Below are 20,160 nucleotides of genomic sequence, written 5' to 3'. Positions count from 1 at the left end.
CGTAATTCAATGATATTCGCGTGATGACCCTCTCAGAATAACAAGATCCCATCTGACATAACAATATTATCAGATAATGATATCTAGAGTTACTTCTTCTAGAGTCCATTATCGCATAACATTAATGTGTCAGATGGAACTTTAGATTGATGTTTATGTATTGTGATGTCATGTTGCCATGCTGTTTGAATGTGTTGAACTGTCATGTGTATATCCACATATCTATGCACATATCTATCTATGTGTTGTCATTATCGCTTGTTTGCGGAGGGAACTGTCAATAAATTACAGCACAGCCGGTGAAAACTGGCATTCCAATTCCTGGTTTGGTCGGTGGTGTTCGTTTTGACTTTCCAACAATTTATACATATACAGTGACAGTTCTGATGATGGCAGCCACTATTCCTACATTGAAGTTCTACAACGGGAAGGAGATTCCCGTCCTGGGATTGGGAACATGGAAGGTAAACAAACAAACTTCAATTAATAGCCGGCATTTTATGTTTCTAGCAATAACACCACAACACAACTGTAATGTCATTGGATTTGTGATATAGATAATTTACCTTTGGCTCAAACATTCCATTAGTGATAATTAAACATTCCATAAGTAATGTCTTTTCTTCTTCTATTCATAAATTCGGTAATTATTCGGGATCGCTGGCCACGCTTAAAGTTTGTGACAGACCACGCTATAAGCGCGCTATATTTTCGTGGCTTGGCCTATTTCAGCATATTTAATAAATATTAACAACCTTCCCTCAAATGTACTGCATTTTAGTAATGTGTTAGCAGAAAACATTTTATTTAGTACACATATGATTTATGTTTTTTAAATCTTGACTAGAATAAGTTATTTTACATTAGGTATGTACTTAATTTTCTTATTTAAAAAAAGAAACAAACATTTGAATAACTCGTAATAATCTAGCAATGTTTAAATAGCTCGCAACGCCTCCATGACAAGCTTAAAATGTTACTTTCGATAAAGACAACACACACTCATATAAAACTAATTCATAAAGGAGTTGGAATTACCTAAGAGTACATAGGTATGAATGTGGAGTGAGCCAGGGTTGTGTGGTATTCAATTTGCTTACCTTTTAATGAGTACATAACTTATTTCTAACAACTCAATTTGGGAGGCGGGTATCTCCGCCCTGGGAACTGTTTATTGGATAACCAACACCTTTGCCATAGGTCACCCCGAGTGGTTTGAGGTATTCAGATGTGCCAGCCCACCAGCTGCGTGGCGTGCCAGAACGGGAGAGGCTGCTTTGTCCCCTCCCACTGATATATTCATACGTCCGTCACTCCTGGACACACTGATCCCTAGATTCCTACCCACCCCTCATACCTTTTTGCCTTAAAAGAGACCCTCCACACAGCATCCCCAAAGATGACACAGGCCCTGAGGGAAATGATTTTCCTCAGGACCTCCTGTGTGGAGATTAAGTAAAAAAACAAAAAATTTCACTAAAAACTAATATATTTCCTCTGACGATCTATCCTCGATCGATCGGACAATGACTGTGGGGTCAGTAACTCAGTAAAAGAGACTTGCTTTATGTAATAATGTCCTTGGCCTGACAGTGACTGTGAGGGCAGTAGGTCAGTAACTCAGTAAAAGAGACTTGCTAGATGTAATAATGTCTTTGACTTGACAGTGACTGTGAGGGCAGTAGGTCAGTAACTCAGTAAAAGAGACTTGCTAGATGTAATAATGTTCTTGACCTGACAGTGACTGTGAGGGCAGTAGGTCAGTAACTCAGTAAAAGAGACTTGCTAGATGTAATAATGTCCTTGGCCTGACAGTGATGTCGGTCAGTAGCTCAGTAAAAGAGACTTGCTAGATGTAATAATGTCCTTGACCTGACAGTGACTGTGAGGGCAGTAGGTCAGTAACTCAGTAAAAGAGACTTGCTAGATGTAATAATGTCCTTGACCTGACAGTGATGTCGGTGAGTAGCTCAGTAAAAGAGCCGCGTTTGATGATATAATGTGTTGCAGTCCCCCCCAGGTGAGGTGAAGAATGCTGTGGAGGCGGCCATCGACGTTGGTTACAGACACATTGACTGCGCTCACGTCTATGGCAACGAGAAGGAAGTCGGAGCAGCTCTGAAGACCAAGATTGATGGAGGAGTTGTCAAGAGGTAATTTACTCAATTAAAGTGATTATAATTATTTTTAAATCTGGCTAATCTCACTAATCCGGCAATATACTGGGTGTAACGGCAGGTACCCGAAGGATTGTAACCAGCCATTCCTGAGCATATTTAGAGTAAATAATTTGGATGTCATTTTGCTCTCTAATGATATATTTTTTTTAATAAAACCTAAAAAAAATATTTCTCACGTCGCCACTGATCACACTATTACACGTCGCAACGGATCATGTGATACGCGCTCTGTCTCGTCTGTTGTACGGTGCTGTATTACTGAAAAAAATACAAAACATTAAAATTTGTGATTCTTTGTGCTTTTATAAATAAAATTAGCTGCACCCCGCCACCCATTGCTATGGCTCAGTGTGTCTGTGCAGATAGTATATATACGTCCAACAGATGGCGCTGTTTTTTAACTAAGCATGTTTGTTGTTTTTAAAAAAAAACATGTTTCTACCTCTCACAAGTGACATCTATATAATATAGGTACATAAAAACACATGCGTATTCGAATGGAGCATTGACTTTCGGAGATTTAAGATTTTAAACAAACAAACAATTAAATTTTTATTTATATAGATATATATGTGTACTAGAAATGTTTTGCTACTATAGCTAGACCGCAAGCAAAAGAAATGCATGTGGAGAAAAGGAGAGGTATGTTAGTAGTTTGCCATACCACACTCGCCGCCCGTACCTCCATCACATATGGTGCCGAATTACTGGACATGCCAAATAACTGCATTGTTTAAATGTAATATTTTACTAAAAAGTCAGACATTTTTGATTTCCATATTTATTCAATTTTGAGAGATCCAAATCGTGTTATTGTTATCATTAGAACCATCTTCTGCAAGTTTATCTTATTTGCAAAACACTTCTGACGTTCAATTTAAGTTATGTACTTAATTAGATGTATAACTGATTTCTATCAATATCCTTCACATTATTGCACAACATCATTAATTATGAAATATAATATAATTACAGTAAATAATAACCAGAGATAAGATAAAAGTAATATGGTGGATGATATTTCAATTATTATCTGGTTTGTTCATTATTTATTAAATTACATAATAGTATATTATTTAATGAAGATAATTCTAGATGATATTGTTTATTATTGGCCTTCATTCAACTGCATTACTGACATTGATCTATGAATCTAATTCGCTAATCGCTTCTACAAAAGATATCGTAACATTTGTAAAAATGTAATCCGTTATGCTAAAGAAGCATTCTATAAAAAGAAAATCGAGGAATGTAATAATGATTCCCGGAAATTCTGGCAGATTATAAACGAAATTACAAACGCTAAAGCCTCGCACAATGTTAAAAACATTAAAGAATTAAACATTGACAGGATACCAACATCTTTTGCAGAACATCCAGAAAAAATTCTCAACTTTGCAAACAACTATTTTTGCAATATAGGCTCGAACTTAGCGAATAAAATCAAACAATCTTCATTTACTGCCGAAAAAACAGTATGGAATGAAAATGTCAATCAAGAAAACTCCCTTAACATAGTCAAGATAACAAGTGAAGATATAAGAAATACCATAGCCTCCCTAAACACAAATACCTCATCGGGAAATGAACTGATATCAAACAGAGCAATTAAATATCTACTAAATGAGCTAATCTACCCACTGACGTACCTTGTAAATCTTTCAATAAGAAAAGGTATTTTTCCCACACGTCTCAAAGTTGCTACGATTATTCCAATATACAAAAGCGGTCCCAAAAATGATATATCTAACTATCGACCAATTAGTCTATTACCTACACTATCGAAAATATTGGAAAAAGTAATAAAAAAACAAATGGTTAAATTTTTGGATGAAAATAAAATATTATCAACGACACAATACGGTTTTAGGGAAAACCTGGGTACTGGTGATGCTATAGCTAAAGTAACAAATACAATTATAAAAAAACTGGATGAAGGTAAAAAATGCTTGGCAGTTTTTATTGACCTTCAAAAAGCTTTTGATACAATTGGCCATGAAATACTATTTTTTAAATTAAAAAAAAATGGAATAACACAAACAACTCTAAATCTAATTAAAAGTTACTTAACTGGAAGAGAGCAGTATGTACAAATTGGTAATAAAAGTAGCAAAACACTATCAATCAAGTACGGTGTCCCTCAAGGAAGCGTATTGGGTCCAATACTATTTCTCATTTATATTAATGACCTTATGAGTCTTCCCATTGAAGGAGACATAATGAGCTTTGCAGATGACACTGTCATTATATTCTATGAACAAAATTGGACAAGCACACATAAAAAAGCGGAGCAAGGTCTGACTGTACTCCAAAACTGGTTAAAAGCAAACTCCCTTACATTAAATGTGAGTAAAACTAAATATCTAACTTTCTCTAAAACCAACAGAGGTCAACCAACGAATGAACATACACTCAAATTACATGAATGTCTAAATAAATATCCGCAATGTTCTTGCCCGCATATAGTCCAAACTAAAACAATTAAATATCTTGGGATCGTAATTGACGACAAACTTCATTGGGATGCACACATCGAAGGAACCTCAAAAAAGCTAACAAAACTCATCTATTTCTTCAAAAAATTACGAAATATCTTGTCAACTACAGATCTAAAGAGAGTATATTATGCGCTATGCCACTCTCTACTGGAATATGGAATAATAGGATGGGGCTCAGCATCATCAACCCATATTAAACTACTAAAGAAAACTCAAAATTGGATCATAAAGACCATATTAAAGCTCCCCGTAAGGACGCCAACTACTGATATTTTTAATCTGTTTGATGTTCCAAGTTTACAAAAAATCTATGCTAAAAATATTCTAGTTCATCACTTAAAAAATAAACCAGAGGCAAACCCCTCTCACGATCATAAAACCAGAGCCAAGCAAACAGACATGCTAAATATTCCTAAATGTAATTCTACCTTTGGACAAAGAAACTCTGAATTTTTAGCAATTAAATTATATAGTAAACTCCCTCTCAACATCAAACAAAGGAAAACGAAAAATAACTACATTAAGGACATCAAATCTTGGCTTATGGAAATATCGGAAGAAGAACTAACTAATATATTTAAAACATCATCTTAGTTGCTGAAAACGTATTCTAACATATATAGTCCCCCTCAGCACAGGATCTCCTAGTGAGGAGGACTTCAATGATCTGTTTTAATTTTATTTATATATTTTATTTCATGTGCCATACAAAAATGTACCTAATTATTTTAAAAAGTAACTAAATAAAAAAAAAAATTATTGCTGAAACAATGGAAGAATTTGTCAATTCCTCTAGAAATATTGCTCTCAAACGGCCGTTCTTCCCAATCCTACTGATCAACTACTGAGCCGAAATTTTGGCTCAACACTGCTCAAACGCACAACTATGCTCTTTCCAACGGAAAAGTGACAACTGAGTGATCAACCAATTTAAGGAAGCCAAACTACTGGATTAAGCTTGCCTCAGTAAATGACTACTTATAAAAAGTGTCAACAGAGTGAAACATATTTGCGAGACCAAGGCACGGTGGCATTAAAGTCAAGCTAATACTTTATTTTTAACATATTTCAAACGCTTAACTATTAAATATCGGTTTACGTATTACAGTACTTAAAAAAATATATGCATTAATAATAAATACAATAATTAATTCTTCAATGTTAATTTAGCATTAAAAGTTTTAACTTTGATGTCATTTTATTGTCTATGAAAGTGGGCATGGCCACTTAAGATAATCAACAGTAAAGATGTTTGGAAACAGGCGAATCGAATGTTACTGAATAAATCACTTGGCTGATCGGACCCTGAGATTGATCGTTCGAAATGTTGGGAACAACGGCCGTTAGATTTTTAGAAAAATCTTATATTTTGAAGTTACATTACAAACTGCTAATATTTTCATATAGGACCGTAATTGTTAGCAATCTAATTGTTTTTTTTTTAATCTATCAAATACGCACTCATGCTTATCTGATAAGTCCCAGCAGTTATTAAATCAGGCAATACAGTGTCATGACATGCTGATAATTAATATGATATTTATAGACGTCAAAGTGAATGCAGTGCTTTATATTTAAAGGGTGGATGATAAGAAATAATCCTGATATGGAAATCATACGATGTTGCCAGGGCTGTAGGAAATAATTTGTTAATAATTAAATGGTCAACTTCATATAGCGCCGCTTTGTGATAAAAGTCACCTCGGGGGCGCTTTGGATACTGCATTACTCTTATAAATACATATTTACAAATTATTACATTTTTTGTTTGTCTTGTTACAGGGAAGAATTATTCATCACATCCAAGTTATGGAACACTTTCCACCGCCCCGACTTGGTAGTTCCAGCCGTCAAGAAGACTCTGTCAGATCTTGGTCTAGAATATTTGGACCTTTACCTCATTCACTGGCCATTTGGCTACAAGGTAATTTGAAAATCTTCCATTGAAATAAATAAATATTTTAATTTATTATATGCATGTAAATTCACAATGCTTATAAAATCATGTCTAATGCTTATCGGATGTGGACCTACTATAAGTGTTAAATAAGATTGAATGTTCACTATTATCTTCATACCTCAGATGACGCTAACTAATTAATTAACTGAAGTTAAAAAAACAATACTTGCAAGGCAGATCTGCCAAATCTAATCATTATAACAAATACATACAGGGTGTATCGGCACTAACCCGACAAACTTTAACCAGCTATTCCTTAGCACATTTGGAGTAAAAAATGTTATGTGCACTTTGCTGTCCGGTAACGTTTTTTTTTAATAAAAAATTAATTAAACATATTTTCACCACATGTCACCACTGTTTTATCCTTTGTCAAAATTTGAAAGCAACATCGCAACTCTCGCGTGTTGCTGCGAACGAAGCCCGTATTACATAATCCAGTACCAGAAAAGAAATATTTTATTTAACAATAATGATTATTCACATTTTTCGTATGCGAATCACTGATTGTCTTCTTGTATTGTACACATCAGTTTTATTTTTGTATCTAAATTGTTTCACCTCTGGAATGCTTTGGTTTCACCTCTTACGCGTTTCACGTATTAAATAGTCTAATTTTGAAACTAAGAAACTAATTAGTAGATTTCCTGAATTTATAATCGAAGTCCAATAATTCTGAGCACTTTTAAAAACAATTTTCCTCACTTAGGTACTTATCAATAATAATAATTGGATTATTTGAACAGCGCCGTTGTTTTTTAAATCACCGTAAGTGCTCTGTCAAAATGTTACTTGCTAGGCTATCCTACAACGTATATTTTTTAATAAATTTAGTTATTTACAACTTCGCGGAATGTGATTTATGAATATTATTGCTTATGTTAAAAGCCTTCCAGAATTACCGGAATATAACGAGCAGCTTGACACACTTAAGTTTATTTCCACTAATTTGAAGGTACAAAGAATGTATAGTTTTAAAAACAATCCCGATGAATCAAAAAACGGTTCATATAAAACTGCTGCGCAACACACTGAGACAAAGGAAAGCACTCACACAAACGTCATGACTGCATTGGATTGACCACCTGCAAATGAATGCTGCCAGATTGCTAATTTATTTAAACAATAATTATTAAATTTTATTTAAAATATCGCAATTTTTTTAAAAAATCGACAATAAATTACAACTATAATTTAAAAAAAATATTCTTAACCCCACGCTTTTTCGTAATTGATTAATTAATTCAGAATTTAAACGTTGCTTGAAATGACTAGCCGTATTTGGTGACCAGATCTGAATATCCAGGTTCAGAATTTAAACGTTGCTTGAAATGACTAGCCGTATTTGGTGACCAGATCTGAATATCCAGGTTTAGAATTTAAACGTTGCTTGAAATGACTAGCCGTATTTGGTGACCAGATCTGAATATCCAGGTTCAGAATTTAAACGTTGCTTGAAATGACTAGCCGTATTTGGTGACCAGATCTGAATATCCAGGTTTAGAATTTAAACGTTGCTTGAAATGACTAGCCGTATTTGGTGACCAGATCTGAATATCCAGGTTCAGAATTTAAACGTTGCTTGAAATGACTAGCCGTATTTGGTGACCAGATCTGAATATCCAGGTTTAGAATTTAAACGTTACTTGAAATGACTAGCCGTATTTGGTGACCAGATCTGAATATCCAGGTTCAGAATTTAAACGTTGCTTGAAATGACTAGCCGTATTTGGTGACCAGATCTGAATATCCAGGTTTAGAATTTAAACGTTGCTTGAAATGACTAGCCGTATTTGGTGACCAGATCTGAATATCCAGGTACTTCCTCACCTTCCACTCCTTCCCTTAGCCATAAAACTTACCCCAATTCAACATAAAAATTGTTTAAATTATCGGATGTAATGAAATGCATAATAATTAGACCCCAAAATACTTAATTATTCAGGGAAATAAACCCCTGAGTCATCAGTTGGAAATACCAACGACATTAAGTGAAATTAACAATGCAATAATCCTATTATTGCATTGTTTAAAATTTCACTTAATTATTAGCATTAGCAAATAATATTGGGATTAGCAAATAATAATTTACGACAATTTACTCGGAAATCAATAAAGCCAGAATAATAAAAAAAGAAAGTTATCACTTACGTCGTCTGTAAGTGGCTTTACCAAAGTTTGATAATGCCGTCAGAAGGTGAAACAGCTGTCACGCGTAATAATAATTACAACTAGCAGAACTTGTTTATAAACACACTGTTTTTATAAATTTTTTAATAAGACTGTTAAAATAAAAAAAATCTCTAAATTGAAATGGAGTTCTACAAACTAAACTTAAAATCAAATAAATTTATTGCGAAGGTTCAAAGTACTGTACTGTAATATTATATTAAATAATTTTTACGTGTTTAATTATTGTTTAAAGTCAGATTAAAGCGATTAAAAAACCCACCTGGCAATTCTTATTCGAGTTTCGTTGTTTTTACGTATTGGCGCGCTTACAAGCATCAGTCGTCTCATTTTTAACCATTAATATTTAGTGTGTAGGAAAGAGAGAAGACGCTTTTCGACACACTTGTCGAAAAACTTGTTGAATGCCGACGGGCATACTCTTCTACAGATTTTATTAAATATTGATATGTAGGTAATATTGATGTGTAAATGAATGACATTGTGAGAATTTTACCAATAAATAATAAATGAAAATGCGGACATGTAGTTTATGTTAATTTTTTTATTGGAGCATTTGTTCGAAGTGACTACCATTATTTTCGATGCAAGCGTGTAGTCTTGTTATATTTTGATTATTTAAGTTTGCAGGATTTGCTTTAATTTCTGCAGCGGCTTCCATCACTCGTTCGAGCAGTTGCTCTCTTGAGGCTATTGGCTTAGCATACACTTTTTCCTTGAGAGCCCCCCACAGGTAGTAATCCAGGGGGGTCAGGTCGGGTGATCTTGGTGGCCAAGCAATGGCCGGACTTCCACGGCCTATCCAACGACCAGGAAACTCGACATCCAAGTAGTTCCGCACGGCAATCGAATAGTGTGGTGGGGCTCCATCGTGCTGGAACCACATTCTCCGTAGTAATTCGAGGTTCACATCTTCCAGAATCTCGCCCAGTTGCACTTGTAAGAACTCCAAATACATCGGTCCATTTAGTCTGGGAGGCAACTCGATTGGACCGAGTATTTGATTTCCCAGGATTCCTGCCCACATGTTGATGGAAAATCTGTCCTGGCTCGACGACTCCCGAACAAGCTTGGGGTTTTGTTCAGCCCAATGGTGCAAGTTGTGCACATTTAGCACTCCTGTTTTAGTGAACTGTGCTTCGTCGGTAAACAATATGTTTTTCATGAAGTCTGCATCTCTTATGACATTATGCAGCATTCTTCTGCAGTACACGACTCTGGAAAAGTGGTCATTCTCCATGAGGCCTTGGCAGCGCCTATAGTGAAAAGGTTTGAGCCCGTGCTTCTTCAGAACTCTCCATACCGCCATGTGTTCCCTGTGTCCTATCATCAGAGCGACCCGACGCACGGACAGCGTGGGGTCTTCGGTAATTAAGTTCAGGATTCTCTCCTCAACTGCCACAGGAACGATGTTGTGTCCTCCGCCGGCGCCTTCAATCCGTCCGATGCCACAGTCACGCAATTGTTGATACATCTGAAACAAAACAACAAATAACAACTGCTTTTATTATTCAGCTCAGTAATAATGTCAAATAAACAATCGCGGGCTTTTTCACTCATTTTATTTTTAAAGAACACTTATTTTAGGCACATATCAGAAAACTTACGTTTTCTCTTCATTTATTTCATTTTTTTATAGTAAAATGTATAACAAAGTGTTTTAAATTATAATTTTCTTAACTAGGTACGGTTGATATCTTGGATTCACAGGGGTGAAATTGAATTCAAGTAATTTAAATAATCCCATGGTGAGAAAGGGAGTGAATTCAATTGCAGTGAATGATGCATTTATTAGAGATTAAAATTAATTAACTTTTTAAAACGCCGTTTAGTGACCACTGAACACAAATCACCTAAAGTACAATTTACATTTTTAAAGTTGGTGGCCCCTTGTTATGTTTTTAATGTTCCCAGTTTAAATTTCAAAAGCGCTTTTTGGCATTATCAATGAATGTAAATAGTTTCAATAAACAATTGATAGGGTACAAACCTGGACAAAGGTAGCATGGTGTGGGACGCGTCTTCCAGGAAACCTCATGCGATACTCCCTTACGGCTGCTCGTGAATTTCCATTGCAAAATCCATAAACAAAAACAATATCTGCTTGCTCGGCAGGTGGATAATTGAGGGGCATATTTCAACAGTAAAAACTTAGATAACAAAACAAAAACGAAACTAGAAACTTGATGACATGCGAACTCCCAAAACAGCACTGACCACTGATACGAGACGGGGTGGCGGGAACCACACGGGACTTGAGACAGAATATGTGTGAAAGAGATGACAGTAGCGCGGCGTTGCCAATTATTTTACCCCTATACTGTGGGCAGTAGCGGAGTGTGGAAATTTTATTTATTTTTTGTTTTTAAAAGAAAAAAAATGTTACCGGACAGCAAAGTGTACATAACATTTTTTACTCCAAATGTGCTAAGGAATAGCTGGTTAAAGTTTGTCGGGTTAGTGCCGATACACCCTGTATAATGTTATTATTACTGGGAAGTATACTGCTGTGACAAGGCCAATCAACAACCAAAAATCAGCTTGCATAAACTTCTTTGAATTTAGAATTAAATTTGAACCAGATAAATATGATTGTAGATAGCAGCATATTTATTTTATTTTATTTTACAGCAGTATTTTTAAATAAAACCACTCACTAGAGCGATATCTTCGGGCTTTTTGTATGAAACAAATTGGTCCTCTATTTAACCATAGATATGCCAATATTTAGACAAATTTTATGCATGCGATAAAACTACGTCACACACCATCGATGAGGATAGAGGAAACTCAAAAAAAGGCGCGACCTTAGACAATATAATTCTCATTGAGATTATTAGCCTAAAATGTTTTTAAATAAAAATGTTTGAAATGTCAAAATATTACCAGTGTTGCCAAGTCAGCTCCTTTAGAGCTAGATTTAGCTCTAAATTGAGGCCGTCAGCTCCATAAAAGTGGTTTAGCTTCAGAGCTCATTTTTCAGATAATCTAGCTCCTTTTTTTAATACAAACAAAATAGGGGAGAAAAATATTTTTTTGTGAAAAAGCACAAAAATCTAGAGAAATTCTAAAAACCTTGACGAAATTAGTTAATTGAGGGAATTATTTTCTTAGCCACCCGCTCCAAATTCAGTAGCAACCCCCCAGTTCAGTAGCAGCTCCTCAATTGATGCTAGAGTGTATGGAAGATTTCTATTAATACGTGAAGCATCTCCCATTATAAGGAGGAACTGCCCCTTATCGCTGTGAACATCGCTGACAAAACTTCATTTCAAATCATGCATTAACCCAACGGTTAGCAGAGTATTTCCTATATTGATATTCGTTATTTGTTTAACAGGAAGACGGTGAGCTGTTCCCCACTGTGAATGAGAAGATCCAGTTCTCGGAGGTCGACTACCTGGACACCTGGAAGGCAATGGAGGGCCTGGTGGGCGCTGGTCTTGTCCGTAGCGTCGGAGTCTCTAACTTCAATGCCGCTCAGCTCAACCGACTTCTCAAGTCTTGCACCATCAAGCCTGTCACTAACCAGGTAATCAATTCATTTATAAATTGTATTTCTGCACCAATGAAGAGACCTGGCTCTTAGAGCTTGGCGTAGGAATTAAACATTGTTGGGCTGTACAAATACTGTATTCTAGAATGAGGTAACATTAATAAATATAATTATGGATCAAATTAAGGCCATGTGTTTCAACACTTGCTACAGTAAAAGTAATTGCTAAAGTAAAATTTCACCAATATGCATTTTTAATTCTATTTAACTGCTTGTTTTACGTCACTTTTAACTTTAGGTTTTACTTTCCGAAAACCGATAGTTACTCAGCCATTTTGACACATTTGACAGTTCTGTTAGCGGAATTGCACGCTTCAACATTACTTATTTATTTATTTTTATTTTTATTTATTTAATACATGTTACATTATTATGAAATTTACATAAAGTAGATATAATGAATCACCATACTAGGCGGCTGCCTGTTTCATGGTGACCAATTGAGTGTAATTAATTTGTATGAAATATGAAATCTAGTGTAAACATATGAAATTAGTAACTATAGATGAAGCTCAAATTTTGGAAAAATTGTAATAAAAAGTAGAAGATAGAAATTAGAAAGGAGAAAGAAGTAAATTAGCATTAGATTGTAAAAATGTACATAATTATATATATAATTTTTAATATGTGTGCATGCAAGCACACATGTGTATATAGCAGCAGACATACCTATATACATATAACAGCACATGTATACATACACCCATATGACACATCCTCACGCATATAAACAATATATACACCTCTATCTGAGTACTTGGAATAGGCTACTAACACTATAACAATCACACATCAAAAAATCCCCGAGCGCTTTCCTGAAACTGTCGTGTTTGGCTATTGATTTTATTTCTAACGTTAAATTATTGAATATTTTTGGAGCAAGAAAGTTAAATTGTCTTTGTGCCATTGAGGTTTTTATTGGGGGAATAGTATAATTCGATTTGTTGGAATATCTTGTATTATGGGTCGATTCAAAAATATTTTTTTTCGTATGTTTGAATTTATAGTAGGAGGATATGTTTTTGACGTATAAGGATTTTATGTTGAGTACTTTGAAGTCGTTAAATAAGTCTTTCGTGGGGTGAATATAGTGTACTTTGTAAATAGTCCGCATTATCAATTTTTGAGCTTTAATTAATGGATCTAATATCGTGTTAGAGCATCCTCCCCAGACTATTATACCGTAAGATATAATTGATTGGCATAAAGAAAAGTATACCGTTTTTAGTGTATTTTTATTTAGAATATTTCGTAATGACCTGAAGATATATGCCAGTTTCCGTATACGGTTTGTAACATTTATTACGTGATCTTCCCATCGTAGTTTATTGTCAATTATTACACCCAAATATTTAATGGAATCTACTCGTTCTAGTGGATTGCACAGACAACTAGAGTTATCTCTACAAGAATGTATTTTTAGTGTATGATTGATTGAAGGCTGACTCGGAATATTTAGACTAAACGTTATATATTTCGTTTTAGTTATGTTTAAGGTGAGTAGATTATCATCCAACCACTGTTTAATAATTTGCAATGTTAGATCCGCTCTGTGAAATGTTTCTTCCCATGTCTTACTTTTTAGTACTAGGGCAGTGTCATCGGCGAAAGTGATTATATTGCCATCAATAATAGATAGTTTACATAAGTCATTGATATAAATGAGAAAAAGTGTGGGACCGAGTACACTGCCCTGTGGCACACCAAAGTTAATGCTAGTTGAATGGGATGGTTTATGCGATGGTAGCTTAACACATTGCTTTCTGTCTGTGAGGTACGATTTGAACCAATCAAATGCCTTATTCTTTATTCCGATTTTTTTGAGCTTGGCTAGAAGGATTGGATGAGATACTGTATCAAATGCCTTAGCTAAATCCAGAAATATTGCCAGACATTTATCACCTTTGTCTAAGGCTTGTGTTATATGTGATGTTAGTTCTAAAATAGCTGAATCAGTATTGAGTCCTTCTCTAAAGCCATACTGGTTTGACGAGAGTATGTTATATTTTGTAAGATGGTCGATAAGTCTTTTTTTTACTATTTTTTCAATAATTTTTGATAGTGATGATAATATAGAAATTGGTCTGTAGTTTGTTATGTCAGTAGGATTTCCGGACTTAAAAATTGGTTGAACTAGGGCAAGTTTGAGTTTGTTTGGGAATTCACCTTTAGTGAGACTGAGGTTGATGATATGTACTAATGGATGGATTATAAAGGGTTCAACTGTTTTTAGTATAGTTGAGGAAAATTTGTCATGATTGCACGAATGAGAGGGCTTTAATTGTCTAATGGTTTGAGAAATTTCATCGTAGTTGGTCGGGTTTAAGGTGAGTATATTATCTGTTTCACTGGCACATTGATTGATAATGTCGGCAAAGGCATTTTCATCGGTTGATGTCTTATTTAAAATCTTTGATGCTAGATTTTTACCGATATTGCAAAAGTATTCATTTATGTGATTGGTCACAGTGTCTGGATGGTCATTTAGGGAGGTGTCTTGGCCGTTGATGTTTAATTTATTGATTGGTTGTACTGGGTGTACAGTGTTAGATATTTCTTTGACGATATTCCAAATTTGTTTGTTATTATTTCCGACTCTGGACAGTTTTTCTTTGTAGTAGTTTTCTTTTGTGGTTTTAATGATATTATTACATATATTTCTGTACTTTTTATAAAATATTTGGGCTTGAATGTCTGGATTATTGAGTAAGTTTTTGTGAAGCTTGTCCCGTTTTTTAATACAAAAAATTAGGCCATCTGTTATCCATGGTTTTAGTTTTTTATTTTTTGAATTATTCACATGGGATTCTTCAGTGACATCCTCAATATGTTGCAAGAGAGTTTCAGAGAAGGTATTAAAAGCAATGTCTACGTCTGTGGAGTTTAGAGTGGAGAGCCAATTTTCTAAAATAATTTTAGAAGTTAGTTTCTCGAGATTAATGTGTTTCTTTTTTATATTACTACGTGACGTTCCGGTAGTGGGTTTATTATGCATAAGACCAATTGCTATTGAGAAATGATCCGTTATGGTTGATTGATATATAATTCCCTTTGCATTTTTTTTTGTTCGTAGAAATATGTGATCAATACATGAGTTACTAGTATCAGTTACTCTAGTAGGAGCATTAATATAAGAAATAAGCCCGTGTTGAGTCATGAGATTTTTATAGTCGAGAGTTTGTGATGCTTTTGGTTTAAGTAAATCTATGTTAATGTCACCGATCACCATTAGCTCTTCATTTGGTGTACAGTTAAGGCCAAGTCTAAGGATTTAAGGAAGGATGAAATATTTTGGTGTTTAGGTGACCTGTATAGTGCAAGAATTGTGGTTTGGATGGTTTTTATTTTAAGGCAGTTGGCATTATCAATGATTAATTCAGAGATAATCGGGTCCAGCTCAGATTTTACATAGACAATTACTCCATCTGACTGTGTCTTATTATTTTGTGTATTGAAAACTGTAAATCCTGTAATGTTTTTGTGAGTGTAATTTGATTTGATCCAACATTCAGTTAAAATTATTATGTCAAAAATATTATTCAAATCGGAAAGTGTTACAAGAAGGTCATTATAGTTCTTATCAATGCTTCGAATGTTTGTTGAGAATATTTTTAATCGTTTATAGGGTTTTAGAATATTTATGCACTTTGAGGCATCATTGGTTTCAGGAGAAATCACGTTACCGTGGTTTTCTATTTGTAGATTAATATCAATCATTTCGTTTGACTAGTACCAGCTAATTGTATCACGAGCATGTATGAAGAGTATGGGTAAGTGTGATGAATAGATAAGAACAAGGTTAGTGAACAAAGATGTAATTAAAACAGAGTTAGAGCATTTCCAGTAACTTTCTTTCCAAGATTTAAATAGTATTGAGGTAAATGTATTAAGTGTTGTCAAGAAAGAACCGCAAATATTAATACTGGTGAGAAATATTCGTGTTAATAAAAGTGGTATTATTTGTTTATATGGTGAGAATGTCGAAAAATAGGGTAAAACTTATGATTGTTAATTGTAATTTATTACAGAATATGATGACAGTGACAATGAATTCCTTATCCAATATGTGTTACAGCTAAAAGCGAACACATTTTGATTACCTACTTGTAAACAATATGCTATTTGGGATAATTCAAGATTTCTGGCGCGTATGTCGAAATATTTCTTGTCACTTTGTGATGGTGGGAGATTTAGAAAAAAGCTTAAATTAACAAATATATTTTTCTAATCTGAGCCATATTTTTACTATAACTTTTGTGACTTTATTATATTCCATTTCACAAAGCAATTAAAAGAATGGATTCAGGCATACTGCAGTTGAACTAAGCTTCGATACAGTCCCGACCTCACAGGCTTTTGCTTGTTGGTGCCCAAATCCATTGAATTCGACTTGTTGGATAGAATTAATACCTACTTCGCAACATTTAACTTTGTAATTTCTTGCTAGCAAATGCTCAAATTGCTAGCCTTGTTCCCATAATAATATTATCACAATGCTTAATAAGGGCATGTCAATAAAAAAGTAGAACCGCATATTTCTACTTCTTGATAAATTCAGCTATATTTGTAGATTATAGTACCTTGGTACGATATGAAATACAAACCGCAGAATATTTTGACAGTAAAGTAGTTGCCTGTCACCATAGAGACAGATCCATAAATAAATGGACAGACAAATCGTCGGTGTGGCAGCCCCAAAAAATAATGTGGCGTGTTTTTTCACATAATTTTCATGAATATTCTGCTTTTTAGACTAGCCACACTAATAACTATTATTTTAGCAAAACTATACTTGAAACAGCGCGTGATCCTATTTAACATCCGTGTTACTTTAATGACAGTTGAAATTTAAATTTAGCTTTCTGTTAAATTTATAACGTCTTTTTACTTGCAATTATAAAGTTTCTTTCAGATTAAGGATTGGTTACTTGGGAGATTCTCATAAGAATCTATTAGCTTATTTCTTGTCGAGATGATAATATACAAATTTTATAAATACCTTTCCTTGAGCAATAATTACTTTTATTAATTTTATTGAACCTTCCATTGCAGTTGTAGCAACAAAAAAATGTGGATGTTTTTCTTTTCAAAAGAATTGTGTATTTTTTACTTTTATTTCTCCTAATTTTTCCTATTTTCTTTGTAGATTGAATGCCACCCCTACCTCAACCAGTCCAAGCTCATCAAGCTGTGCAAGGACAATGGCATCCTGGTGACAGCCTACAGCCCTCTGGGCTCCCCCGACAGGCCGTGGGCCAAGCCCGAAGATCCCCAACTCCTGGAAGATGTCAAAATCAAATCTCTAGCTGAAAAATACAACAAGACACCCGCCCAAATTGTCATCAGGTCATTTTAATTATATTACATAGTACATATAATATGACGCACATCTACAATATTATTTATAACTAGTTCAGACCCGTGAAAAATCGAGAGAGTCTGAATTCTTGACAAATCATCAATAATTTTTTGTTCAAATATTTTATCGTTATCTCTTGTCTGAGTTCTTCACACAATTAGTTCTAATTTTAAAAACGACACTTTTATTCAAAGTAAATGTGAGTTTATTGAATAAGATTTCACCCAGGACCAACGATTGTGTGAATTATGGTCTAATGTGTATTCCATTATTATGAGTACACTTTAAGTTGTGCACATTGATTAAGATCTGAGCTGTTAGCTACGAGATTTAAGGTGAAACAGAAGCATCAATTCTCATACAATCTGTTTGCATGCCGCACTCGAAAATAACCGATATTATTTTTTTTTACTTTAGTGTTGATATTGGTGCAAATACCATATATTTATAATGTGATATATACATATATAATGTGATAATATATGATCTAATATTACATGTAATGTGATAATATATACATATATTATCAACTAATGTGTTTGATGATGAACAGATACCAAATCGACCGTGGAAACATCGTCATCCCCAAGTCAGTGACCGCGGCTCGCATTGCACAGAACAAGGATGTGTTTGGATTCAAGTTGACTGCTGATGACATTAAGCTGATAGACACTTTCGATTGCAATGGCCGAATCTGCCCAATGAATGGGTAAATGATATTACATTTTTTATTCACATGGTAATTACCATAAAATGAAGTTCCTCAAATCGGTTTCATAACCGATAATAAATATACTAATACACCAATTCAGTTCCATGAATTATCTAAATATTCCCTCAAACAAATAAATTGTACATAGGTAACCATACTTCAATCTGTCTTCATGTATTAACTACATAGGCTGATTACTGTTTTATTTATGATTACAGAGCTCTGGGACACAAGTACCATCCTTTCGAGAAAGATGCCTATTAAAAGAGTCCCCCGTCCTAAAAGAAACACATTGTGCACTGAGTTTACACCTAGATTGAAATTTGTATATTTTGCAATGACATTTTTTATGCAAGTGTTAAAGTGATTTACTGTTTTATATTTGTGTTTATACAAAACCCACCAATAAAAGATCAAATGTATGAATATCTAATGTTTTAAAACCCAATAAATTACAATAAACAACTCCATTTGTCATGTTATCTTCTCAAAAGCTAGGCATACTGTACATAGTGTACAAACACACTTGACTATACAAATTACAAGTGTGCCCTGTTGAGATTGCTGTGGTCTGGAGCTCCCACGTACCTATCTGAATAATATAACCAGTTAGGTTCCTTCAACTGTTAGTAGACAGAATGCCACATACATTTGTGAACCGAATTATGGGAAAGGAACGAAGCAACCGCAAGCGGCGTTTCGTGCCGTTGGTGTTTACAGTTAAATGTACACACTTCATTTATTAGCAGGAGCGCCGCAATAGGGGGACCATAAGTGAGACCAAGAGCACAGAAAGCTGGAGAGAGAAGTAAGTAAATTAGTATCGAAGTTCGCTAGAGTCGAACTAAAGGGAAATCTACCTGGAGCACTTGTGCAAGCTCTTGAGCTTGAACAGGTTCCAGAACAGTTAAATATGTTTGTGGTAAAAAGGTAAAAAATTGCATGAAATGATTTGTGATTCTGATAAAATATTCTTTTTGTTTTTTTACAAATGTTCAAATATTGTTCGGTCCAAGGAATATTATTATGTATACAATTCATAGATCGAGCTAGGTAGGTACCTACTCAGATCTGTCGCTTTGCACGTGCAGCTGGCGGTTCGAAGTGATTACAAAATAACAATAATTTAGTACAACCCAGTTTCGTGTTTTTCTAAAACAATGAGGTATGAAAATTTTCATAAATGTTTGCTAGGTACTATGACGGTCTCCGTGGTCGAGGTCTGAGGCTTTCAACCAGTGGCAGCCAGCTAATATGTGCTCCCGAGCGCCGAACAACCAACAAACTTTCAACCAGTGGCGGCCAGCTAATATGTGCTCCCGAGCGCCGAACAACCAACAAACTTTCAACCAGTGGCGGCCAGCTAATATGTGCTCCCGAGCGCCGAACAACCAACAAACTTTCAACCAGTGGCGGCCAGCTAATATGTGCTCCCGAGCGCCGAACAACCAACAAACTTTCAACCAGTGGCGGCCAGCTAATATGTGCTCCCGAGCGCCGAACAACCAACAAAATTTCCACTATGGCTAATCACAATACGAAATTCGATTCGGTTATAATATCTCATACAAAAGGTACCTACTTATTAAGCGCGCTTAACTTGCAGAACGACTGTGACTTGTGCCTATGTTCGTAGCAGTTCGTTTTCGATTGCGATCCAAAATTTGACTGCTTTGTTCGCATATTCTGTGGAACAGTCAAAAGT

General features: G+C 34.8%; 1 protein-coding gene across 1 annotated transcript; it reads left to right on the top strand.

Annotated features, from left to right (window-relative positions):
- Positions 1-219: 219 nt before the first annotated feature.
- Positions 220-18,877, top strand: LOC149424782 (aldo-keto reductase 1B-like). The gene is made up of 7 exons (XM_089631495.1): positions 220-464; positions 2,011-2,153; positions 6,461-6,602; positions 12,169-12,360; positions 17,531-17,730; positions 18,297-18,452; positions 18,674-18,877. The coding sequence occupies exons 1-7, from the start codon at positions 387-389 to the stop codon at positions 18,717-18,719; spliced, it is 957 nt and encodes a 318-aa protein (XP_089487621.1). The 5' UTR covers positions 220-386; the 3' UTR covers positions 18,720-18,877.
- The last annotated feature ends 1,283 nt before the right edge of the window (positions 18,878-20,160 follow it).

This window comes from Hesperophylax consimilis, chromosome 4 (assembly GCF_061612785.1).
Source record: "Hesperophylax consimilis isolate HC1 chromosome 4, BYU_Hcon_1.0, whole genome shotgun sequence".
Lineage (NCBI taxonomy): Eukaryota > Metazoa > Arthropoda > Insecta > Trichoptera > Limnephilidae > Hesperophylax > Hesperophylax consimilis.
Note: the sequence above shows the minus strand (reverse complement) of the source record. Positions and strands in the feature narration are given on the sequence as shown.

Excerpts from the sequence above, each read along its gene's own strand:
- LOC149424782 (XM_089631495.1), top strand. The coding sequence starts at position 387 with ATGATGGCAGCCACTATTCCTACATTGAAGTTCTACAACGGGAAGGAG. Across the intron at positions 2,154-6,460 it reads GATGGAGGAGTTGTCAAGAG|GGAAGAATTATTCATCACAT; the intron begins GTAATTTACTCA and ends GTCTTGTTACAG. Across the intron at positions 17,731-18,296 it reads CCCGCCCAAATTGTCATCAG|ATACCAAATCGACCGTGGAA; the intron begins GTCATTTTAATT and ends GATGATGAACAG.